The sequence below is a fragment of the Miniopterus schreibersii genome (assembly GCF_964146895.1).
Source record: "Miniopterus schreibersii genome assembly, chromosome: 2".
Lineage (NCBI taxonomy): Eukaryota > Metazoa > Chordata > Mammalia > Chiroptera > Miniopteridae > Miniopterus > Miniopterus schreibersii.
This window is the reverse complement of record NC_138102.1, coordinates 13,214,666-13,241,017: the sequence shown is the minus strand read 5'-3', so window position 1 is coordinate 13,241,017 and position 26,352 is coordinate 13,214,666. Positions and strand designations below refer to the sequence as shown.

The window sequence follows — 26,352 nt, the reverse complement described above, 5'->3', positions numbered from 1 at the left end:
GCAGTTGTTGGTTGGTAAAATAAACACTGTGTTCCATCTCAAGTCAAAATTCACTTACAAAAATAAAGCAATTTCACTTATCTCCAACCACTAATAACCTTAGGCAGCCTGTTTAAAAATTCATTGTTAAAAAAAAATTCATTGAGTTCTTATACAGAAAAAATTTGAGCCCTCTGTGACACCCCATTCTTTTTACAACTTATTTCAGTATAGAATAATGTCTGGTCTAGTTACAGCCAACAGTGCAAATGATTATTAACAAATTTGCACACTGAAGCTTCAAGGATCAAAATCTTACAGAGTTCAAAAATAAGCATTTAGGTCAGATTTTTCTTTGGAACCAGAGTAATATTTTAACTCGGAATATTTTTTTTGCCCCTGTCAAACAGTAATGTTAATTTAAACTTAGGGATATAACTTAGTTTCACTGAAAACTAAATATTAAAGTAAAAAACACACCCCACTGGTAAATAATGAAATAGCTGTAGAAAGAAACCCCTTTACAAAGCAGGAATAAATGATACACAAGTGTGAAGGATAGCCCATCAGGCCCCAATTCCTTCTAACATTTGCCAGCTGATCACCACTTCAGTCTTCCTCAAATGAGCCTTTAAGATGTCTGCAGATTTGCAGCATAAACCTTCTAGTTTTGTGCTACAATTGCAATTCTTCCATCTTCACAGGATAAGAGCATTTAACTCACACAAATTCAAACTGACCATGAGACAGCATCAAGGCTTCACGTTTCTAATCCTGCTCTTGCAACTTGTCTAACAATTCTGACACACAGGATAGATAGCATTTTTGCCTGCTGATAAGACAGCCTTTGATTTCACAGGTTATGTGGTAGCCTGTTTAGAATAAACAAAGATGACCCAGAGCACCTACGTTCAGGAAAATCCTCTGTTGACGGGAAGGGAAAGAAAAGGAGGAACTACGAAAAAGTCCAGACTTTCAAACGAGTGGGTACAAGGCCCCTCTCTAAAAGGCTTCATTATTTAAAGCACTTATACCCAGCATGTTTTAGTTCTGAAATGTTTTCAAGACTTAAAGAATCCGGAATGGTTACAGTTAGTCTTAGGTCTGGGTTTCATTAATCACACCTGTAACCAAATACCCACTTGACTTCATTTGGGCTTTAATGGTTGAGTGGTGTTTATAACCGAGTTTACTAGGCATGGAGGCCTATGGGGGTGTCAGAGGGGCTTACTTCACAAACTCTAGATTTGAGTCAAACAAAAAAGACCCAGGAGGCCAGTTTTATAAAGGTCAACATCATCTTTTTCTGTTGGTAGTGCCGAACTAATGGCCTTTCAGTTCTGAAGCCCAGAAGTTATTCCCTGGGACTTGTGTGGGATTCATTTGTCCCTTAGGACCTCCAAAGAATGCCCACATGCGGGACCTTACCTATTTAGTTCCAGCTCGACCGGTCGGGGGCTTGCTATGCCTATACCTCATATGTGGTTCTCACCTTGGTCCTCACAACAACCCTAAGGTACAGATAGTATTATTGAACTTCAGTTTATAGAAGAGGAAACGGGGATGTAGGGCACGAATCTTGTCCAAGGCCGCAGGACTAAAATATGGTGGCTCTGGCACTCAAAAAACGGTATCTTCTCCATTCCTTTCTAAAATAAATATTAACCGTGATAATATACGGGAGCAGCCAATATCTGAAGTGTGATTCCTCAAACGAGTGGGAAAACAATGGTATTACACCATCTGTCCAGAAGCCGGTCGTTCCCACCCCCAGGGCCCTCACAGGGCTCAGCAGCACAGGAACAAGTCAGTCTTATCTGCTGGGCAACTTGTACCCTGCTCGGAAGGGGGAGGGAGCTCAGGGGCGGGCCATCAAAGGTTCAAGAGCTGTGCTGCAGGGACTTCAAGCACCCTGATAAAAGCCTGGCAGGCAGGCTCCTGGGCCTCTTACTCAAAAAGAAAACAGGGAAAGTACAAGAGATGAGTGAGGAAAGAAAAAGGAACAATTTTCCAAGACCTGACAAATAAAAATCATTCCAATTCTTAACCAGAACTTCTTGGAATTAGTGCAATTACTTGGAAAAATTACTTGTTACCCTCTGGATAGATCAGAAATAGTAACAAAGTTAAAACCTACTATATGGCAGGCTTCTTTACATAGTTTAGGCAGATCGAGGGCTGTTTTTTCAAATCTTAACCCAAGGATATTTTTTTCCATTGCTTTTCAGAGAGAGTGGAAGGGGGAGGAGGGGAAAAGGGGGAGGAGAGAGAGAGAGAGAGAGAGAGAGAGAGAGAGAAACACTGATGTGAAAAAGACACATCAATTGGTTGCCTCCCGCACTCGCCTCGAAACAGGGCCAGGGATTGATCAAGCCTGCAACCGAGGTAATTAATGTGCCCTTGACTGGCATCAAACCCGAGACCCTTCAGTTCGCTGACCGACTCTTTAACCGCTGAGCAAACCAGCTAGGGCTCAAGGGCTGTTTTACAACAAAGTGCAGGCCGAAGATGATAGTATGGATATCTATCTATCACTATACGATGATCACCTTATTTATGTTAAGTCTTTGGAGTATTTACAGGAGGAGTCAGTTTTAACTCCAAAAGAAAATAGCAGTATGGAATATTTTCCAGAAACTATGGAGAGACAAAGACCATTTCACAAGCAGTAGGTATTCTGACAGCAGGTCACAGTTGGCATTACGGTCTGCATGTGCTTCAAGACAAGGGAGTCACTCTGCCAGTGTTAATATTGAATGTGACTCCCATAATCTTGGGTTTCTCGTCGGGGCTGGATTAGACAGCAGAGCTAACAGGACTGGGACAAATGCCAATCTCTCCAAGGAAACAAATACACAAACCCCTTACCAGTGAGTGTAAGAATGTCGGTTAGCACTCCAAATCCGAAAACCAGAGTAGTTCCATAATGATCACTTTTTGTCGTTACCAAACTTTATATTTAAGAGAGAATCATCATTCTCAAGAAAACTTTGGTCTACAAGCCTCCCGCCCTAAGTAGACTATGTTAAGAGATCAGCTGCTACCAGATTTTTGACCAAAGGAGCTAGAAGATCTGCAAAAGTTTTAAGTGTACAAATGTTTATAATAAATCTTTAAACAGAACACTAGTGTGTGAGCTCTTGTAACATTTCTGTGTGTGTGTTGGGGGGTGGTGGAAGGAAAGGAAAATCATGTAAGAATTACTTTAAGTAAATTTTAAAATGTTTTATTTAGAGTAAAAATATTTGAAATATTTAATGTTTTATTAGAGCAAAACTTCAACTGAGTTTCTGTAATGATATTAACATCTGTATTTACAATCAACTACTCAAAGTATTTCAACAAGGCAAAATTTCAGACCACACTATAGACAGACTCACAGTGTGCTTGGGCCCTGAAATTCATGGGCTGAGAAGTGTATGGAAGAGGCTAGTAGCAGGTAAGATGAATGTAACACAATCAGTAAAGCAGGTGTCTCCAACTACTCTGCCAACAGCTCCGAACCTGTCGCGCATTTCAGAAGAAGATGCATGAACTACCCTGGAGATGGCTCCCACCTTTTTTTTCTGGAATATTTTTTTAGGCCTCTCAAAGGAGAGTTATTTTTCACTAAGTCTATTTATGTGAACATGTGAACGACAGCCCTGGGGTTTTCCATTATAGACAAGCTGACGAGTGTCATTGTGAATTCTGAAACCGCAAGCTCAAGCCTTTGCCCACATGCTCCGACCTGGGCATCAGAGTTAAAGCACTTTGACAGTCAGCGTGGCTTTCCCTTCTCACGTGTAACCTGTGAGATGTTATTCTGTGCACAAGAGGAAACCAAACCCAGGCAGAATACTGCAGAGTCCAAACAAAACCAAGCGCCGATTGTTTTTAGGCTTCTCACAAAATATCCAGGAGTACAGACTTTTCCTTTTAAAGGGAGGAAGCCTCTTGAACAGTGAGGAGGCCTGTGGAAATCACAAAGCACAGAGGACGCCTTTCCCCCCAGAGCAGGGAAACAAAACTTCAAATTGATATTTAAAAAAAAAAAAAAAATTCACAAATCTTATCATGACTCTTTGGGGTGGCAATGCCGCAGTGATATTTTTATGGCCCAGGAATTCCTGACTACTGCCTGCTGTTCAGGGGCCACTAAGTGGCATAAAAGGTGTGAAACGGGTGATGTGACCCAATGTGTAAATATTTCCCAGGATACATCATCGCAGGAGTGGCCTCACTTCTATGTGTTATCACCAATGATGAACTGAAAATAAATTAATTCTGCCGCACAGCTAAGCATGAAAACATGCTGGGAATGTCTGCGGCAGTTTCCATTCCAGAGGCTGCCGGCCCTCCCTCCTCACCTGCCCGCCCTTTATGCCAGAGCGCAGCTGATCCTACACCTGGGTTTCTCTCACACATGTGCACAAACCCTGGGCATTTCCAAGCAGTCATTTGATTGGGTTTGACAAGTGAGTGTCTCTGTGGCTAACAGGGCATTTTTTCTCTCTTAAACCATGAGAACTAGTCTCTTGCATCCTACCTATCTTTCTTTAAAACCAGTGCTTCAAAAACACTGTATTGCACAAGAAAGGCAAGAAATAGTCCTTTCACATATACCACTGCTTTCTTTCCCGACAAAGTGGAAATAAATACTGGATATTATTCTATCTTAGTAACGTTTTTCCAAGTTAAATACTAAAAGTAGAAAAAAATTATTTTAACCTTACAATCAAATCTAGATGTGAATTTTGTCTATGTGTGATTTTTTTCCTATAAGCCAGATTTTGTGGCTTATAGGTTTTCAGAAAAATTACGAAGGATGAATTACTTCAGATGAATGAAATGTCATGACGTTTGGAAGGGTCACCAGTGGCCATCATTGTCTGCTGTGTGTGTTATTATTTTCGTTTCGATAAAACCAGGGCTGAAGATCCATCAGCACAATGAACAAGGATGTCTGAGTTTTAGTCACACTTCCCATCAGTGCTCACACAGCCTATCCGCTGTATGTTAAAGGCTGGGTGGAGTTATTTTACAGCCTTATTTAATCCTATTGTTACTATTTTGTACCTGCAAAAGCGGAACCGGAACCGGTTCAGAGAAGCTTTCCTGGAATTCAAGCAACGGTCCTCCTGACGCTAGAATGTCATAACCCCCCAGCCCCCACTTATTCCTCTGAACGTGTTATTTCCACCTAATACAACAGCAGCTCTGACTCTGTTAGGGCACCTGGTTGGGGCAGTGCAGTCAATTACAATGCCTTTTTAAAAATCCTGTTCCAAGTTTCTGAACCACCTGAAGTTAGAGCATCCACATGGTATTAAATATGGATCGGTACTATTTAAGTACCTCCTAGGGCAGTGCTATTTCAATGGCAATACTAAATAATTTTATTTAGTTTAATTAAAAGGCCTATGATTTATAATGAAGTAAATCACTATACCCATTTACTAATCAAAGACCTGACATAATTAGTTAGAATAAAAGCAAACAAAAACCATCTTGGTGATAAGCACATTGTTCTTAAAAAGAAAAAGAAAAAAGAAAGAAAAATGCCCAAAGCATTTCCATTTACCTGCATAGAGCCTCAATGGCATCTCTGTCCAAAAAATCATGCTCTCGCTTGACCAAGGAAATATCAATAGGGAAGAGGAGATCTGCAAAGACAAATACATAGAAAAATAAAAACAAATGTATTTATTGAGCACTCTAGGTTCTTGCCAAACTAGCCCAGCTTAGCAAGGGGGGGAGAACTACTTCAAAGTACTTTTGAATGCCTACTGTATGCAGAACAAACACTTCATTCCCGATCAGGTGCTATAGGAGAGTAAAGCAGCTTAAGACAATTCTGAATCAGTGCCCTACAGGAGCTTAGGATCTAAAGTGGTTTGGAGACTAAGGTATCTCTTCTGGTCAAAGTTACGTGGTTCAAAACACCCTTCCCGCCTTTAAACAAATCAGCAGGCAATAGAGCCATGCCATAAATTATAATTTAAGCTAGAATGAATACCAGAAGGATGCTTCCCCTTTTAATGTGGCTGGGTTGTTTTTTTCCCATCGTGTCTCTGCTCACAGTTGACCAGGGAAGAGGTCATGGAAAATCGGGCCAAAGAAAGATGCAGAGAACATTGGCAAGTGATGGTAAACCAAATCCAACCATTTGTAGGACATCAAAGCTAAAGAGAATTCAGGATATGCTATTTTTAAACACATCAGCACTTCCACATGGCTTTTTAGGAGTTTATATAAATCTTCCTAAAAGAGGAGGCCAGTTATAAAGCTGCTACAGAACACAGGACCCCAAATCCCTTCATCTCTGGAAGAGTTCAATACTTCTAGAACACCGAGGAGTTCTATCAGAACTGAGGAGCAGGAAGGAAGAAAGCCAACTCAGTGGAAGAATTCATTTTTCTATCCTTTGTTCAACCCCCACCCCCTAACACAAAGAAAACACAATCCAAGAAGAGTAGGGAGAAGACCAGTAGCCCCACTAGAAATTCACAACAGCTGTGGAACTGCCATGAGATAAAAGCAGGTTACTCTCCTTCAGAGGCCCAGCTTTAGGGGAAATAATGGGCCTTCCCATGCATTAAAGAATGCTTCATGAGTAATTTATTTGCTTGAGATGACACTTAAGAACACCTTCCCCCTCCACATTTTTTTTTTTTAAACAATGTTGAAAACTATCATAATGAGTGTTACAGTCAATTCTTTTTCTCTGAAGGCTGGAGTGAGATTACTCATGCTGTTCCCTGAATGGTAACACAGGAAAACCAATGAAATAGCTATAGCCCAAAGATTTATGAAGAAATGTATGAAATTTAGTATTGTAGGATTGTATCTCATCATTAGAGACCCGGTCTCTTAGACAAATGATTAATGGTACCAACGTAAACTTAGTAAACACAAGCAAGCTGTTTAAAGGTTGTGCCACTGCATTCACTATGAACAGACACCAGAAACTCTAAGTATTAAATAACAGAACTGCTATTAAAGAATGTATTCTGAATACCTCTAGAGTACAGCATCAGATCTATAAATGTAAATTAAAAAGCTCACACGCTGTTACATGTATATGAGACGGCAACTATGTTATTTTAGCAATTCCCAACTTAGTTTACCCAGAGCTATACTTTAGATTACTTTCCTGATCCAAATTAACTTTAAAATTTTGTTAAAAAAATAAAATAAAATTCTAGGGTCAGCAAGGACTAAAAGCAAGAGAGGAGTGAAATAATTAAATCAATAATTTTCTCTTATTTGCCTAAACTCTTTCCTGAAAGGACTGGCTTTTAAAAGATGATGATTTACTGGTGAATAGAAGAAGTTCCCAGAGACCTTCAGGTTAGATTTAAACTTCCAGCTTGGGTTTAAAGGCAGGAAGTAAAAATTGCCAAGGACCAAAATAGAGCTGAACAGGAAGAGGAGGAATGTGTGGGCTGGTGTGTGCAGTGTGTGTGCTATGCGCCTTGCACACAGCGGCAGGAAGAAGGGGAGAAATGACAGCCCAGAACAGTATACCTAAAAAGTAGGCTTCTGTTTCAAAAAGACCTGTAAACACAAAGGGACCCCGAAATGTAACCTGTGAAAATGCAGTCTGCTTATTAGGATTTGGGAGGGTGTTAAGACAGAGACTGGAACTGGGTCTTAGCAAACATACACATCACAAGAAAGTGCTGCTTGGCAGCAAATCAACACCAAGAATGGACATAATTGGAGGAAATTTAATTTCTAGATAGGAGAACAAAAGGGACAAAGGACAGCCCTGTGGCTGCCACTGCAAATGCAATTATCTCCCCCATCCCCAGCAGACTGTGAGTTGAAAACCCAATAGAAGGCTGCCCCGCCCCAAAGCCCTACTGAAGGACTGAGATACTCTCCATGTTAATAGGTCAAACATCCTCTCCAAAGGAAAGATAAGCCGCTCCATCAGAATAAACACGCAGGCTAACCAAGTGTCTTAAAAAAGAAAAAAGGTGATTGGGAGATATTCACTGAAATGGAGGAGCAGTAAAAGGTTTTCCACAGTCTAACAATAAAATAATTCCGAATCCATCTTCATGGGAAAATTAAGCATTCAATCTGGGCTACAACAAGGAAGAGCAGGTACTGTAAGTTAGGTAATGAATGAATGCAGCTGAGTGAGCTGGGGAAAGGAAATAATCTCTATGGTCTCCGCTCAGTTTGCTCCTGGGAAGCACCCCCCCCAACTCCACACCCTCTTCCAGGCGACCTGCTGACCGTGTCTAGCACCTCCAAGCTTGCACACTATGCTATGTCCATTCTTGGCCTGGGCTGGTGTAATCCCTCTCAGGGGTTAGAGAGGCTGGTAGTGACCCCTAGCTCCAACTGAGAGCCCACTGCCACTGTTACAGGAGGCAGTCTGCTTGTGGTATTACCCTAGAAGGAGAGAACTAAGACGTTTTAAAATCACTCTTTATTGTGACAAGGTAAGTTAAGCATCCCCGGTGAAAAAAACTTTTAAGTGACATCATTTCAACTGGATCTTTTAGAGATTTTGTCACGTGGTGGCTAACTGTCTCACAGCACCTCCTTCCTTCATTGGTGGAAAAGATGTCTTTTTAAATGTAAATCAACCAAAAATTAGGTTTGCTTTTTGAGATTTTTCAATAGTCGTTCAATTGGAAGAAGCCCTGGAAGTAATTTAATTTACTCTCAATTTCAGAACCACTTCACTATTCACCCAACCTACACTTGAAAATTACTTGTAAAATGGAGATCACTAGTTCACAACTATAATTTCTAAAAAATGATTTAATATAGAGAATAATAAAAACTCTCATTTAAACGAACAGCCTATTCATCTCTCTGTGCAGAGCACGAGAACATTCCACCCATACAGGGCAGCCAGAGGCTGAGAAAGATCGAGACTCGGGGTGCTCCTCATCACCACAGTGATCCCCAGGGCGCTGATGAGAAAATGAAGTAGTAAAACTTCAGCGTGGGTCCTAATTATTTTTTAAGAAGGTCCATTTTTCTTAATTAAAAAATTGAGTGCCATAGAAGAAATAATATTCATCAAATGACAATCTAAAAAAGTGAAAAGCCTAATTATAAACTGCAACACATGACCAACAAAGGCTTAGCATTTAAAATGAAGAGCTCTTACACATCATCAAGAAAAGCAATCAACTCAGGAGAAAAATGGGAAACAGATTTTACAGAAGAGCGAACACATCTGGCCAGATGACAGGAAGAAACGTGCATTGTATCATTAATGTTTAGGGAAATGGAAGTCAAACTCTGTAGGATATTTTATACCCATTTGATTGGCAACACTTAAAGTCTGACACTATCAAGTGTTGAGAATAAGTGGTAGGAGTGAAAATCAGTACATTTTTTAAAAACTTGCATTATAAAATCAAATATACATATTCTCTATTACCCAGTAATCCTACTTCTAGGTATACATGCGAGATAAGTTACTTACTACACATGTACCACAAGAGTACAAGAATGCACAGGAATGTTCAAAATAGCACAGTTTATAAAAGCAAAACAGAGAAACCAAAATGCCCACCAGAGAGAGTACATGAATAAAATGTGCTATAGTCACACGATGGAATATTATACAATAGTGAAAGCAGTACAGGGACAGGGACACACAGTCCAGTGAGCACAGAATGGAAGAATCTTAACATAAGAAGTGAAAATATTAAATCCTACAAGATTACATAGAGCATAATACCCTTTTTATAAAAGAAAAACAAGCTTATAAAAATATATTTTAGGAAAATGCACTAAAACTACATAAAAGCAAAAAAGAAAAAAAAGATAAACAGAAGTTTCAGGGTGATTGAGTTTGAATAGGGGAGTGGCAGAGGGACCAAATGGGAGAGCATGTGGGCGTGTTATTACCAAGATCCTAGCTTTTGTGTTTTTAAGAAATTTTTATTATGAATTTACTGATTTCAGAGAGAGGAAGGGAAAGGGAAAGAGAGATAGAAACATCAGTAATGAGAGAGAGTCACTGATTGGCTGCCTCCTACACACCCCTTACTGGGGATTGAGCCCAAAACCCGGGCATGTGCCTTGACTGGAAATCGAACCGTGATCTCCTGGTTCATGGGTTGACGCTCAACAGCTGAGCCATGCCCATTGGGCCTAGCTTTTGTTTTGAGTGGTGGAGGTCTTAGGTGCTTGCTAAATTGTTTAAAAATTTTTTTAAAAAATATATCTTTATTGATTACAGAGAGAGGAAAGGAGTGGGAGAGAGAGAGATAGAAGCATCAATGATGAGAGTCATTGATCAGGCCCGCAACCAGGCATGTGCCCTGACCGGGAATCGAACCCCAATTGCCTGGATCCTAGGTCGACACTCAACCGCTGAGCCACGCCTGGCTGGGCCTAAATTGTTCTTTTTATGAAGGAAATAGTTAAGTAAATAAGAAAATGTCTGAAAATAAGTCACAGAGCAATAACAATTATGAACCAAGGACATTATAATATTTTAAAAATGGTGTTCCTGGCTCACCTTCATAAAGCTGTGCATACTGGGGGAAACCTGTTGCCCGTAGCCAATCACAAGCTTCTTTGGCTTCAATTTCTGCAACAGAACAGAAGAAAGATAAAAAGGTTAGTCACATGTACCTCAGCTTGCTTCCTTGCTTCCTCCTCCTTAATAAACCTGATTTTGTTATATAAGCAAAACATGGATGTCTGTTGATGACAAGTAAGCAAAAAAATATATATATATTCTTAATTTAAATGGTTTAAAGTTTTGTGCATCTTTCCAGACTTTTAAAAATGCATATAATTATCCATACTTCCTTAAAAAACGAATGGGGTCCCAGCACTAAGTTACTCTACGCTGCTTCTATGTTCTGGTTATAAATGATTATGACAATAGGACCTAATGAGAAAGTTGAGGGATTAAATAATGAATTTTCAGTCTGGATGGCCTCACTTGGTTTCCTTTTCAGATCGACAGAAGGCCACCAAAGACATCTGACACCCTGGATAGCCTGGCCCAAGGACCGGACCTTCTGCCACCTGGTGGGATGACACTGAAGCCCCCATTGAAGGCACCCTGACACTGCCTTTAAACGCAGCCTGCGGGAGCTTGAGGCCCAGGCTGCCAATGAATCCCACATCCTGGGAGGCTGAACTGCCTAGGTCCTATTTCCCAGTGATTAACATCTTGTAGATAGTATTGATAAACAGAAAGGCCAAGAGCAACTGACGTAGAATGTTCAAACTCATTCAAGCACAGACAGTCAAATTCTGTTAAAACTGACTCACAGAGGTCAGGGCACATTCATGAGTTTCTGTTTGCACAAAGAACATTGTTGTGTTTTGTTTTGTTTTTAGAGAGAGAGAAGGGAGAAGAGAAAGAGAAACACTGATGTGAAAGCGCAACATGGACCGGCTGCCTCCAGCAAGCCTACGGGGGATGCGGCCCACAGCCAGGGCATGTGCCCTTGACCAGGAGCCACCTCCGGGTGGAGGGACAAAGGCCAACCAACTGAACCAACCCGGCCAGGGCAGGAGAGCCTTCTTCCCACCTTCCTCAGGCTATGAGACGACGTAGGTGTCTAAGGCTATTCGCTCATTTATAAACGTCTCAACATTGCTCAATTTATTCCAAATTCAAACCTTCATTTAGTATCTCTCCTCTGAGCCAGATGGGAGGCCATCTTGGGGACGTATGTATCTTACTTTTGTTTAATAACTTTGTGGTTTCAAAGCAGGCTTTTGGGCCTATTTCAAGAGTTCCTTGGCCTTTAAATAAAGGTAATTATGAACACTTAAATTCATTAAAGCAGGTAGGAATATCCTTCTTTAACAGGCCAAAGAGAAAAAACAACCTGCTGTCTTTCGATGTGTTAGTTAATACCCAAACTACAAACAACTATGGTACCAGGGTGGAAAAAAATGACACGGCCAAGTTTACTTCCATGAATCTTTTCAGGGCCTTATAAAAGCGGCAGCATGAGACGCCAGACTCAGGGCTGAATGGGGGTGAAGGATAGTGACATAGCATGTAAGAAACTCCATGTTTGCACTGAAGGAAAGAATGAATAGAATCGTCCAGTGTGAATTATCTGCGCTTAACGTTTTTTCATGTACTTATATCCATACCTTGTTTCACAAAGAAATTAAGAAAGCTTTAAATGGAATCGTGAAATAAACATTTTCTAGAAAACTATACTGCTGGGAAAATAGGTAACGGCTGGACATTTTATTTTCAAGAATAAGGAACTATGTCTCCTCTGTCCCCACGGCCTCCTGCTCAAGATGGACATGGAAAGGAAAAAGACTGAATGTTTTTGTTTTTTTAAATATTTTAAGGAACTCACACTTCTAACCATTTAGAGGTTATTTCTGTTGAATACATTTTTAGACATTGAACAATAGATTGTTAGAAAGTAAATATTCTTGCTTTCTTAATATTTTACTTAACAAGTGGTCAGTAACTAGAAGTTCTCAATGTGCACGTTTTTTGGCTATGTTCGCACATGGCACCAGGTCACGGCACCAGGTCACAGCACACTCCCAAAAGCCTTAATTAGACACGGTGCGCCAGCCAATACTGCCACTTGTTTAGAGCACGTTGCCAATGTCCTTATTAAAATGGCTTTATGCCAAGAGGCACGAGAGATATAGAGTATTATTTTTTTAAAATATCTTGACTTTATTTATATAATGCTTCACAAATTACAAAGTGTTGTCACATATATTACTCACTTAAGGACCTGTGTGATTTCGGGAACTCATAAATGTCTATTGCTGTCCCGTCACTCTCTTATTCATTTTCCACCACTAAGAAAATGAAATGCTCCCAGATGACCAAAAACTGATCTAAAAGACTGTGTCCAAATCGTCACTCTTCTTAGGGCCACTTGGTTAGAAAAAATGATGTGAACAGGTGAAGGTCTGCCTCTCCAGCAGTAACTGAATTAAAGGCTTATAATGAAAAAAGCAGCTTTCAACAACTGCCGATCCAGTCATTTTACCACTCCTTTTCCTCACCCTAAGATAGATGAGAATGTGTCTTTCTTTCAGATATGAAGCCATGGGAAATAGATAAGCCTGAATCTATTTTATATTGAAAAATGTCCATTCATGAAAACTTAGGCTGCATAACAAATGAGAGCTTTCCCTGCTGTTACTGCAGAGATCAAAATCAGAAAATGGTAAAAATTGTAAAAAGCTGTCAGTGATTTTTAAAATAAATGTACTAGTTATTGACTTCATTCCCACCCCTTTCCAATTAGTACCAAGAGAAAATGGTAGCAATCCAATATAAGTACAGTACTGAGTTTTAAAAATAAAATTTTCATTTTACTTAATAAGTAATGAACTAATGTGCACATGCAAGTCAGGTTGTAATACCCTTTCCAGTTTCACCTCCCTGATCCAGGCCATTACTTTTACTCTTGTCTCCTAACCAAAACCCCAAGACTCCCATTCTCTCCTCTCCAAGAATCCACCCAACTCTGGCTCATCAAATTTCCTGTTACAGTTTTGATCTTGTCTCTCCCTCACAAACTTCCTGGAACTCTATTGCTTAGAAAATCAAGTCTAAACACCTCTGCGTGGCTGTCAATGCTCTTCATATGGCATCCAACCTCATATTTCAGCTCCCTCTACATCCCAGCCAAAGTAAACTTGATGCTCATCTTCCCACACATCTCTGTGACTACTATGGCCTGAAATGCTTTCCCATCCTCTCAATGTCAAATTTCACTCATCCTTCAAGGCCTGGCCCAAATGCTGCCTTCTCAAGGCAGTCTTTCCAGATGCGTCCCCACAATTTTATCAATAGCTAACTTTTACTGAGTGCTTATTTTGTATGAGGCCCTATCTAAGCATTTAATGAATATTAATTCATACTCCTTATATTGCTTCTAAAATGTGGATTACTGGTATCATCTCCAAAACATACAGATGAGGAAATAAGCTGAGAAATAACCACTTTTTCTTAAAAATGAGCTTTCTTTCCATTCAAATGCCATAGTGGAATAGAGAACTAAGACTTACAGAAATGAACAGGATAGGTTCTATCCTTAAAAATATATATAACATAAACAACATTCAAAATATTAAAGAAAACCATGTACGTTTCATTATTTCAGTCACATGAACTACCCCATGCCTGCATTTTGGAGACCTCTATCCAGCAATCAGGGTATGGCTTTTCCTTCAGTGTATGTGAGTGGTGCTGTGAAAACTATAATTTTTTTAAAAGAAATTATTTAATTTTTTAAATATATTTTTATTGATTTCAGAGGGAGGAAGGGAGAAGGAGAGAGAGACAGAAACACCAATGATGAGAGAGTCAGTCACTGATCGGCTGCCTCCTGCAGGCCCCCTGCTGGGGATCGAACCCACAACCCAGGCACATGTGCCCTGACTGGGAATCAAACCATGATCTTTTGGATCACAGGTCGAATCTCAACCACTGAGCCACCGCAGCTGGGCTAAAGAAATTATTTTTTAAAATTGCTTTTAGATAGAGAGGAAGGGTGAGGAATAGAGAGAGAGAAAAACACTCATGAGAGAGAAATTTCTATCAGCTGCCTCCTGCACACCCCCTACTGGGGATTAAGCCCGCAACCCAGGTATGTGTCCTGACTGGAAATCACCAGTAACCTCCTGGTTCATGGGCCAAGGCTCAACCACTAAGCCACACCAGCCAGGCTATAAGGATAATTTTTAAAAAACATTCCCCACCAGGCAAAAATGCCATCAGAAGCTAAAAACACAATGGGAATACAATGTCACCTTTATATCCGTGTTTTCCCTAAGCAAACAACAGACAAATGTGGTAAGGAGGAAACAGGAAATTTTTATTGGAACCAGCTTTAGTGGTCAGCTGTAATTAGATGAATGAGGTCCAGGAGACCCTTCTGTGTATGACTGGAAACCACTTGGCCATATTTGCACATTTCCTGGCATGATGGGATGACCCTACCTTCCCCTTCCCCCTCAACAGTGAGAAAGAAATTCCCCAACCCCGTCACCATTCTGTTAAACTTGTCACCATTCTGTTACACTCACTGTTCTTAGCAGGTTGAGCAACAGTGATTGGGTGGAAGCAGGAAGTGACTACTTCCAGCTCCTGTGTGCTGTCTTCACAGCGAGCACTCTGCCTCCTATAACAACTCGCTACCAAAATCAGAGCTCGAGGCAAACGCTGCTGCCTGAATTTCTTTCCCAAACAAAAGCCTAAGGAATCGGAGGACTAATTCAGACAGAGAATTATGGCTTGAATCCTTCCCCCTTGGCAGTTAATAAAAATAAATGTTAAACACACACAAATGCCAAAGACTGGTTATCAGGCATTACCTATGTAAAATGAATTCTAGTTGGGCCAAGTCAGATAGTAGTATTTATACATTAGTATTTATTAAACCCTGGTGTCACCTAATCACAGCCAAGATTTTGACTGGTAACTAGCAGCATTCCTACCCTCGAGTGTTTAAAAGAATTCTAGACCTCTGCTGTGCACATTCTGAAAGAAACCAGTTAGGAAGTTTCTGAAAGACCTGTTGATACGAATTCAGTTTTTAAGGCCATCTGGCCTAAGAGCATGTGACTCAAATCCACTGCTAGGTATATTCTAGTAGAGTTACGCATTTAAGTGAAGCCAATCTTCCTTCATTTCCCCTTTTACTCAATATTTATTTATTGAACATCTACTAAGTATGTTGCCAATAGTGCTCAAAGACAACTGGAGACACAGGTTCCTGCCCCGAAACAGGAAGCCGAATGGAAAGGTAGTTCACAGTTGAGTGCATAGTGTCTGACTATCCTCTATTTAGGATGAATTGGTTTCTTAAGCGCTATTCTAAGGCCCACATATTTGTTAGGTCCTAAACGACCCTGTACAGGCAGAACCAGTGAGTCCCCACTTCAAAGTGAACGCCAAAGTCCTAACAGGAGCCCATATGTCCTGGCTCCTTACTACACTCATCCGTCACTCCATCTCCCTCAGGCTAAGTGATCCAGCTTGACTGGCCTCTTCTCACTCACCCTAATCACCCTTTCCTGCCTTATTTTTTATTCTTCCAAAATACTTATTATGTGTATTTTCTGTCTTTCCCCTCTGTAAGCTCCAAAAGGGCAAATCTGTCTGTTTTATTCTGATATAAATCCCATGCGCCTACAACAGTGTGGGGCACATAGTAGTTGCTCAATAAGCAAATGCGACATAAATAAATATGCCACAATATGATTTTTGTTCTAATAACGTGGTCTTAATTTTTCTGACCAGGATCCACAATAAGAAATACATTTTACATTGTAACCTGTTACATGTGTGTATGCAGGTCATATGTATAAATATACACACATATTCATGTAGAAAAATGTGTATATATAAGCATATGTAAAACTGAAACAAGTCTCACTAAGTAACACAGTAAGCAATGCAGCCTTACATTTTTCTACTTTTTTCTGAAAATGTTATTTGGCCCCAGCCAGTTTGGCTCAGTGGTTAAAGCATTGGCCCGCAGACTGAAGGGTCCCGGGTTCTATTCCAGCCAAGGACACGTACCTCAGTTGCAGGCTGGATCCCTGGCCCTAGTCGGGGTACATGCGGAGGCAACCAATTGATGTGGTCTTTCTTACATCGATGTTTATCTCCCCCCCACCTTCACTCTCTCTGAAAAGCAAAGGAAAAATATCCTCAGGTGAGGATTAAAAAGGGAAAAGGAAATGTTATTTGTTACCTACCAAAGCAACCAGTTGGAAATACATTATTTTCATTCACTGCCTTTTTGGAAGGAAGGAAGGAAGGAAGGAAGGAAGGAAGGAAGGAAGGAAGGAAGGAAGGAAGGAAGGAAGGAAGGAAGGAAGGAAACTAAGGACTTCAGTACAGTACAGAGGAGAATATGATGTGACACAGGAAAGACCTGTATGAATTCAGAGGTGGGAGGGGAGAGGGAGGGGGCTGCCGGAGACAAGTTTAATGTTTAGGCTCCGCCTTTATTCAAGGAGGGGTATGATCTACGGGAGACTGGACGGTGGGAGAAGAGATTGGGAGTGGAGAGACAGAAGCAGCTCCGTGCAGAGGCGGGCGAGCAGGTGTTAGTGCCGGGGCGGTGAGCGGCGGGGTTTACTGTAACAGCACGAAGGAAGCGGAGGCAGGGAGTGGGAAGCAGGTCACCCCGCAGGCAGACAGAAGCATCTCCTTGCCTGGTAACCCAAGGAGCAGCCAGCTCCATTTCCTCTGATGTAAAATAACTTTGCATCTGAGTGTCTCAAACACTTTCAAATAATCCATCACAGAAAGGGGGCAAAATATAACCTGTAACAGGTCAGGAAAACTGGTCCAGGAAAGAATTCATTGTTCAGTTAAGTAGTTTTTAAGAAAATAATCTCTCTGGACCTATTTTCTCATCTGTAAAACACTGGATTGCCGTAGGCTTTACAAATCCCCTAGGTTTCGGTTTGAGATTTCCTTTATGCTCAGTTCCCTTTCTCACCGACAACCTTAAGAATAGATTTCATTTCTACTGTCAGTTTTCCAGATTTATAATCAATTTCATATAGACATTCTTCCCTCAAAAAATCAGAACAATAGTAACTACTTTAAGTCACAATTCTGTAAATTCACTTTAAATCATGGACTGTTTTTGAGTCTGAGTAAGAACTGGAAGTTTGGGGGAGATACGTTGTTTTCTCTTTTTTCTCTTGTTTGAGATTTGGAGGCAGATATGTTGCTTTCTAGTAAAGAACGTTCCTAGAAATAATATAAAGGGGGGAAAGGACCCATTTTTTCCAACGATGTGATGACAACTTAATAAATAGCTTCACCTTGAAAGAACGAAACCTTGGGAGGCCCGCCCTGCAAGCCTATACCTGGGATTAGGCACATGATGCAAGGGCGACACTCAGCAACAAAAATTTAAATCATTTGAAATTCCCTTTGGGGATCATCTAGTTCAAGCATTTGCAAAATACTGTTTTTAACACACAGACCAAAAAAAGCAAGTAGCACACATAAAAAAAATACGTGCTTTTCCCTCGTAAAGGTAAACAGCTCAGTATTAATTCGAGCCCATGTATGACATGGTTTATCAGGCGCTCCAGACTCGAGCTGATCCAATTACTTCCAGGAACAGAAAATATCTCCCAACGAATCAAAATTGGCACTTACTACCCAGCACAGAGCAGTCCAACAGAAATGAAAATAAACTACTAAGGAAATGAATACTGCATCACCACCTTTCTATTTCATTTCAAGCGGGCAGAATTAAAAAAACAAAACCCCTTGGTTTATACATGCAAGCACACACACATTTTTAGTATTCTATATCAAACACTTATGCGTTTCAAACCATGCTTTGCTAAGAAAAATGATTTGAAATAGCTCTTAAAATACTGAACCATTTAAAGATGATAACCGCATAGATTAAGAAGACAATTTCAAGAAAGAAAATATATGTGTTAAGATTGTATAGTCCATTTCCTTTCAGTCTTATTATTTAGAGCAAAATACCTTCTTACAAACCTAAAGTAACCCCTACCATCTCCATCATTAAAGGTTGGCAAGCACATCCATTCTTCCTTTTAACATATGTTAACAAAGCAAACTCTACTAAGGTCCCCACCCACTTACCCCCAATCTTCGGTTTCTGCCTTAACTTCTAGGGTGCTGTATCACAGGAAATATAAAATACTGTGCAAATTGTAGGGCTACAAAAACTCATACATTAGAAATACAGGGAATAATGAGGAATTCTAAAGAAACTGTTCATCTATATTTTAGCTAATTCTGACAAAGACAAAAAAAGAAAATCAAGAGTCAAATAAACACATGGCAGGTACTGGTCAATATAAGCCATTTCTAGCCATTCCTATGTCTAACCTCAAACAGGTAACACTAGTCAATTTGACTCTCTCAGTTTTGTGGCAAAAAGTATTTTAAAAGGTATTACTGTCTTTTAACTGACCTAAAGAATCATTTTCATCAAAATTGCTTGTAACACCCAGTCCCTCCAAAACATACCATTTAATGGTGAAATTTTGATTCAGGTACCTCTATCTGGTTTAAGAACATCTCTGATGTTATAACTGATACACTTTTCCTACAAACAAATTAAGACCCTCACTTTGTTGCTGTACACACATTGCTGACACTCCAGGCAGGAAGGGGTCTGAAGTTCCATTCAATTCACATGTGACCTTGGACTAGTCACTGAACTTCCCCACATCTCAGCAGGGAAGAGGCAATGTTTTTCCAGGCTGCTTTGCAAAGTTCTGGAATTTCCCACGAAATGACTTGTACAAACACACAAGGATGAGGCAAGATCCCTTTTTCATGCTATCTAGCTTGAAAAAGAATGTTGTGTGGAGACCGTCCCTTATGAGTTTCTGGTTTCTCCAGACCCGGGAGGTGACGATGATTTCAGAATTTCAGCATCTTCTATCTACTTTATCACCTGAATGTGACAAAAGGCACAATGTGGCTGTTGTGCACCCCCGTGCATGGGCCACAGGCCTTCTCACCTCCAAGGGCCCTTCCTTTCCAGTTTCCTGAGAGCTGCAGCCTGAGAAATGCTACAGCCTCAGGGTGTGGAAAACTTTTGTCCCTCAGACATCCTCCAGGGACTCCCGCAAGAAGGAAGGCGCCTTTCTGACAAGGCAGGAAGCAGCCTCCAGTCCTCTCCGCAGGACACTGGGAGGTGGGGCAAGAACAAAATGTGGATGGGAGGTGTCAAAGGCATCTGAGGACTTCAGCAACCTGCCAACCTCAGCCTTAGATTTTTCTCCTGGGGGCTGGAAGGGGAACCTGAAAAGGCCACCAAGTAGAGGTGCCTGTGAACGGGAAAGGAGCATGCTTGTGAAAAGGTCTAGCAGCAGGAAAAAAAAGCAAGGATGACTGATTAAGAGAAACTGACCCCTCTATGTTTGGCTTGATTTCAGTTAAGTTTTAACATTTTACCTTTGGGTGCCCAGGAACATGAATTCCTCACAGGCAGGCATTTTCATGATGCCGTTCAAATGTTTTCAGTAACATCTGTGAGAAAATTTTCCCTTAGATGTATTATCTTATAAGACTTTCATTGAAGAAAGCATTCAGTACAGTTAACACAGGCTAGAATACAGGATCCCAGACCCCTTGTTTGCATGTCAGAGACAGAGGCTCAGTCTCCACCCGCTAGGCCCCCGGGGAAGGGGCAAAACCCACTGCTTTTCCAGTCCTGAACCCTAACACTGTAGCTGCCTACCCAGGAGCTCAAGTCCCCTAGGAAACTGCGAAGTTACTGCAAGGCTCTACATGATGCCAAATGACAAGTATTGTTTCCTAAACAGAATCAACTCCCGTCTCCCTCAGCTGGACTCGACAGCCACACACAGCTGGTTGAAATCTTAGCTCTGCCATGTACAGTGAGTGATCTGGACAAGGCTTTTAACCCCTCGAGCCTCCAATTCCTCACCTGGGAAATGGAGACCACTGTATCTACTTCATGGTGTTGCGGTACAAAATAAATGTGGCCATGAATGCAAACATGGTAAATTTTACTTCTGTAATAGTAATACTATCTTGTCAAAAGCCTGCACATCTTTTATAAAACTTAAGAAAGGAGTATCCATAATAGAAAAGGCTAAAAGTACCTAGGCTAAGTGTGCAAGGCTTTCTTCCTGTCCACCATGAATTTCAATGGCAAGGAGGGAGTAGCTAGTGAGAAAAAAGTCAAGGCAGAGTAGACCTAATTAAAGAGCCCCCAGCAGGACCCCTCCCTACCCCTTATCATTGATCATGATAATCCTTAACAATAACAGGGGTCCCCCAAGGAAAAGTGCAGACAGACAGGAAGAGCCCTTCTTAGCTAGGAATCTTACCCCTTTTACATTAATTAATTTCTGACTAATTTGAGCTCGAAAGAAACCACCACTGATTGCATTCACACCAGTAACCCATTCCTAGAAAACACAGTTTAATCCTACAGCATCGTCTTTCTTAAAAGAGGAATCACCCTCAAGTCTTTAAATCCTTCCATGGCCAGAGTCAGCTCCAGAAAAGCATCTTCCTCCTAATTTCACCCAGGGCTATTGAAAAGAGGCCTTGGGAGGGCCTTTCCAGGACAGAGTGTTTGGTTATTTACACTTTATGGTTGAGCATTAGTTTACCTCCACCACCACAGGAGGAAAAGCTTCTATGTCTTGAATGCTGTATACAGATAATCCCTTTGCACTGTAGACCCACAATTGCCCCAAAGTAAGCATCTTAGGGGTAAAGTACTGTTAAAATAAGCACTCACAGAAATGCAGAGGAATGAATAAATTTAGGAATTCAATTTTCTCTCCTCCACTGGATCTCAACTCATATAATTCTCATCATTGGACTATGCAAAGATGAAAAATGAAAATCTCCTTTCTCCCCAGGTCTGCTTTATAATTTCACAAACAGGCTTGACCTGATGTGCGCCTTCATGCCAGTTACACCATGGGGCCAGGTTTTGCTATAATGTTGTAAAGCAGGAATTTTCAATCTCATGGCACACATACACTAATCACTAAAATTCTGCAGTACACCAAAAAATATATTGTCAATCTGACAAAAAAAAAAAATAGGTCTAGCTTGGATTCATTCACACCTGGTGGCTATTATTGTGTTGGCTGTTATCATTTTTTTATTTTACAATATAAGGGAAAAGAGGTCAGTGCCCCTGACTAAATACTCAGGTATTGCACGTTTTAAAAAAATTCTTGCGGTACACCAGTTGAAAATTGCTTGTTCTAAAGCACCAATAATTGGGTCTTTAGTGATCTGGCAACAGCCAGGGAGGAAAGGGAAACATCTGAAGTTATTTTTACTTTTGCAAGTCTTCTGGCTGTACACGGTGAATGCTAGCTAGGGTGGGTCAAGTATTGTCTGGAGCCGGTCAGGGTCTTTTTTTCCCCCCTCTCTGCATGGCCTCATTTCCGTCTTCCTGTTGCTAGGAAGGAGAATTAAGCATGAGAAACTCGTGTTTACAATACTGGACCATCCTGTCCAGCACAAGGCTCTCTTCAGAAAAGTACGATTCACTTCACCCACTGTACTTTGCATGCCCCAGTCTTCTGGACCAATTCACCCTTCCCTGGATATTTTCAAATTGCATATTTACTCGCCTAAGTCATAAAAATACCACTCTCATTTGAACATTGCATCATGGCTTAAAATCACCAAGGGAAACCCAAGTACTTATTTTTGTATTTGAAACCACCTCTTGGAATCCCACCAAGCCTCTGACTGTCGGCATCTCGCTGGGGCCCGCCATGTCCCCTTTAAGCCCCCGCACTAATTCTACACCATATACAGTTTTCACTCACTTCACAGTAGTAACTTGTTTAATCACAACAGGCTTTCCTGTTAATGTGGTATCTTTTCCAGAAGCAACCAAACATCCTTTTTTCATGTAAAAACATCCTTAAACCTTACTTTGTCTTTGCTCTTTGAAACGCAGTATAAAACAGTAACAAAAAAATAAACAAATAAAGAAGGGCTTTAGGTTAAAGTGCAACTGGCCTCTCACCTTCACTCCACAAATATAGGAAAATCCTTTGACTGGTCCAGTGTATTAAAACTTGGAACACTGCCTACGATTAGCCATAGTGAACTACGTGGCTTTTCAACCTTTTCACTCTTGAAGATGTACGTGGTATTTCTCCTAAGATCTATACCTGGGAAGTTAAGACACATGGAAGTCACTAAAACCACTTTTCCCATCCACTCTAGTGCAAGATTTAAGTTGGGAGCTACTTGTTCTGATCCTGCAGAGTTGGGAAACCAAGTCAGCTTCTAGCAAACTTGGTGTAAGGTGTTCTTAAGCTTCTAGCCAACTTGGTGTAAGGTGTCACTCAGCTTGAATAAAAATAAAATGTTTTTGTCAAAAGCAAACTTTTGAAAGCAGCTGGGAGAGAAAGTAAGTCTGCTGTGCTTCAATTTTAAACTCTGAACAGTAGTACTAATCATAAAAATATGCACCCAGGCTTGGGCCACGCTATAAATCTGGCACACTACAATAAAAGTTAATACAAGCAATCGCCAACATTTTCTCCGAAAATGTCTTGAAATAACTTCTGAACGTACATCTGCTAACTATTTGACACTCAATCTCCAGGACTTTAGTTCTTCTATTAGGGGGGCTGCCGACTTCCAGGGCACCCCTCCGACCATCTGCTGCAGTCTGCAAGCCAAGATGGCACTGGGTGCCTCCACTAATTCCACACTTATGGTCTGCAAATGATCTCTGCAGAGGACCAGATGGATGCTGAATTAGTCAACCTCTTCGAGCTGCTGATAGATTTACATCCAGGGTTCTGCTGGGCTATTATTTTCCCTCACCCTTTCAGCAGTTTGGGGAAAATAAAAGTAATTTGAGACTCAGTATTCTTGTCTCCAGAGCTGGGATTTTTTTCTACCCAAATGCGTCATAGATGCCACCCTCATGAATCTTTCTGGAGTGGGCAGCAGTGCCCAGGCTGCAGTCCTCCAGGCCGACGGCTGAACCGGCCTGCGAATGCTGAGAAGGAGCCCATTTGCTAATCACGTTGAGTGTACAGGAGGGACTCACTCACAGCTAGCGTGGGGCAAGGTTTCTCCACCGAGCAGACGGACTGCACGCAGGGGCTTCCTTCTACAGTAACTACAGAAGCTGGTATTTGGGGAACATCAGGGCCAGACACTCACCACCTCCCCCCGTGGAAAACAGTTATAACCCCAGGTCGCCGATGATGGAAGCACAGGGAGGGTCACCTCCCAGATTCACCAGCGAGCAGGCTGCGGGCGCAGGATTCCCGGCCCCCCCCCGCCCCCCCCGGGTCCGCTCGAGCCTCCCCCGGAACGGGCTGAGCTCTAGAAGGGCGCTCGGCTCGCTGAGTTACACGTAGCGGGGCTGGCTGGCGGCCGCCAACCCTGCAACTTGTTCGGTAGGATCAAAAGCTCGGCCGTGACGTCGGAGGTGGGGACAAGGTCACCGAGTGTGGCGGGGCTCCAAAAGGCCGTCACCTCCTTCGCAAGCAGTCGGGTCGGGAGGCGAGCTTCCTTCCTTTCGCTGGCCCCGGGGCTCGCTCCGCGCGGGCCCCCTCCGGAGCCAAGGGCGTGGGCACCTCGATGGGACATTTTACGTTTTACGAAACCCATTCAACGGCCCCGGCGCAAGAAGTTACACTGCGGCCTTTCTAGCAGGACCCCTCATGTGCAAACAAACCCTGGGGCTTGCCAAAGAGCTTCAACACTCTCCAGGGGCGGCGGCCACTAAACTGAGCCTTTTCTGAGTTACTGTACAGCGTTTAAAATATTTCAAGAAAACGGTTTGAAATTATGACAACTATTTGATTAATCTACTTTCAGTTAAAAAAAATTTTTTTTTTCCAAATGCCACTACGATCTAAACACCCCTAAGTAATAAACTCCTAGGTAGGCAAAGCTGGTTTTGGACTTGTCTGGTGAAGGAAATCAAGTACCGAGCCTTGAAAGAGCCCCGGAGGAAAGATACCACAAAGGCGGTCACGCCACGGTCCTCGGAGCCGGAGGCCATCATCGCCTGGTATTTCCAGGGGCGATGGAAGCCGCCTGGCCCCGAGTTCCCCGCTTGGCCCCGCGACCCGCGCCCGGCCATGCACCACGAGCCCGGCCAAGCCCCCGCAGCCCCCGCGGGAAGTTAACGCGGGCTTCACTCATTAGTCGCGGTAGCGCCCGGCCCGCAGCCCTTCCGGGAGCCCCCCGGACGCGCCAGCCCGTGAGCCAAGCAATGGGCAGCCAGGGGTCATTACCCGAGATTAAGACCTCCCCCCCAAACCCCTTGTTTTCCCCACACTCCACCTCCTCCACTCCAAGAAACTCGGGCGACTCGGTCCCAAGCCTCCTCGGAAAGCGTTTCAAAAGCACAGAACGCCAGGCACCGACTTGACAAGGTGGGGTGACATTTCCTCCGCGGCGGGTCCCTTCCGCAGCTCGCTCCCGCAGCTGGCCTAACGGCAAGGCACAAGTCTAGCTTACGTGTTAGGATCATGGTGTCCGGCTTCTTTCTGCACATCAAGTGCGGCGGGGGCGGCGGGCGTACAGTGGGGAAATCGAGGTAGCCCGAGACACCTGGGCTTCCGCGCGGGGCGCACGGCGGCTCCCAGGGACGCGCGCTCCAGCGGTCCTCAGCGCATCCCTGCCAGCCTCTCGGTGCCGCTCGCCACGGCCCAGACACAACGCAGAGTTTTTCAGAGGTCGAAGAGGGAGAGCGCTCAGGGAGCGGGGCGAGAAGCCCGGGACCGGTTACTCCTGCTGCGAAGATCGGCCATAGCCGGGCAGCAGCGAAGCGCCCCCGCACCCGCTGCTCCAGCGCACAGTCTCCGGCGCGGCCTCCCGCTGCGCCCGCCAGCAGGACCCACCCCGAGGGCGGGGCAGGGGGCCTCCTCCCCACCTCCCAGGTAGCCCGCCGCGGCCGCCGCAGCCCTCTGGCCCCACCCGCTCGCCCCGCCCCGCCCCGGGCCCCGCCCCCGCTCCCTCCCCGCCGCTGGGCCCGCCCGCCTCGGCCGCGGGCAGTCCGCTGGCCCCGCCTAGCCCGCCCGCACCTCCTCGGCGGGACTGGAATGCTAGGCTCTGGCGCTGCGCACGTCTGCAGCAGGAAACGCCTAAAGGTCTCCAACCCCGGGAGCCCGGGGCAAAGGCAAAGGCTGTGCCCTCTAGGCGTCTACTTGGACGGGAGGTTTCCGCTGGGCACCGCGCACTTTTCCTGTTTTTCTTGGTAGCTTTGCACACTTTTTAAAAAAATCTCTGTAATTCTCCCTTTCATTCTGGTAGGAACCGCAAAAATTCGCGTGAACAGAGGAGAAGCGGGAAAGTATGAATAAACCAGCCTTTTCTGATCTGTAAAATGGGGAAAGTACCAGTCCTTTAGAAATTCATTAATCATTGCTAAAGCCCCTAGGCGTAATGTAAGTAATGAACACAGCTGGAGTGAAGGATGCGTTTTTCCTCTGCTCTCATTGAGTACTTCTGTGTGCAAATCCTGGCCCTTGGCTACAACCTAACGCAGCTCCTGGAACTGGTAGGACCCGACCCCAGACTGCAGAGTTGGAATCTTTGATGGTGATAACCTGCGTTTTTACAAGTGCTCAGTTATTCTAGTGCACTGTAATTTGAGGCTCCTGATATACTAGGAAGCCTAATTGTCTTAAAGCTAATAACTGAATACAATCTCTATAAGATTAAAAAAAATCCAAACCAGAGTTCCATGAAAATTTACTTTGGGGCTAATTGATACTTTCTGCCTATTATTTCTGGGCATTATTGAGAGCATTTACTACGTGCCCAACCCTGTTCTACACTCTGGAGGTATCTCAGTGAGCAAAAAACGACAAACACCCCATCCCTCCTGGAGTGTACTTCCTGGTGGGGAAGATGCACAATAAACTAAATAAGTGAAATAT

General features: G+C 42.9%; 1 protein-coding gene across 8 annotated transcripts in view; it reads right to left on the bottom strand.

Annotated features, from left to right (window-relative positions):
• The window catches only part of DLC1 (DLC1 Rho GTPase activating protein), a 321,812-nt gene that overhangs the window by 16,930 nt on the left and 278,530 nt on the right, over positions 1 to 26,352 (bottom strand). For 5 of the 8 annotated variants that reach the window (XM_081130751.1, XM_081130750.1, XM_081130756.1 and 2 more), the window contains 2 exons: positions 10,463 to 10,534; positions 5,543 to 5,624 (listed from right to left, as the gene is read on the bottom strand). In XM_081130751.1, the coding sequence (XP_080986877.1) occupies positions 5,543 to 5,624; positions 10,463 to 10,534 (154 nt within the window). Of the gene's footprint in view, positions 1 to 5,542; positions 5,625 to 10,462; positions 10,535 to 24,751; positions 25,320 to 26,352 lie in introns of those variants that run through there. The other 3 variants (XM_081130752.1, XM_081130755.1, XM_081130754.1) reach the window with 3 other exon arrangements.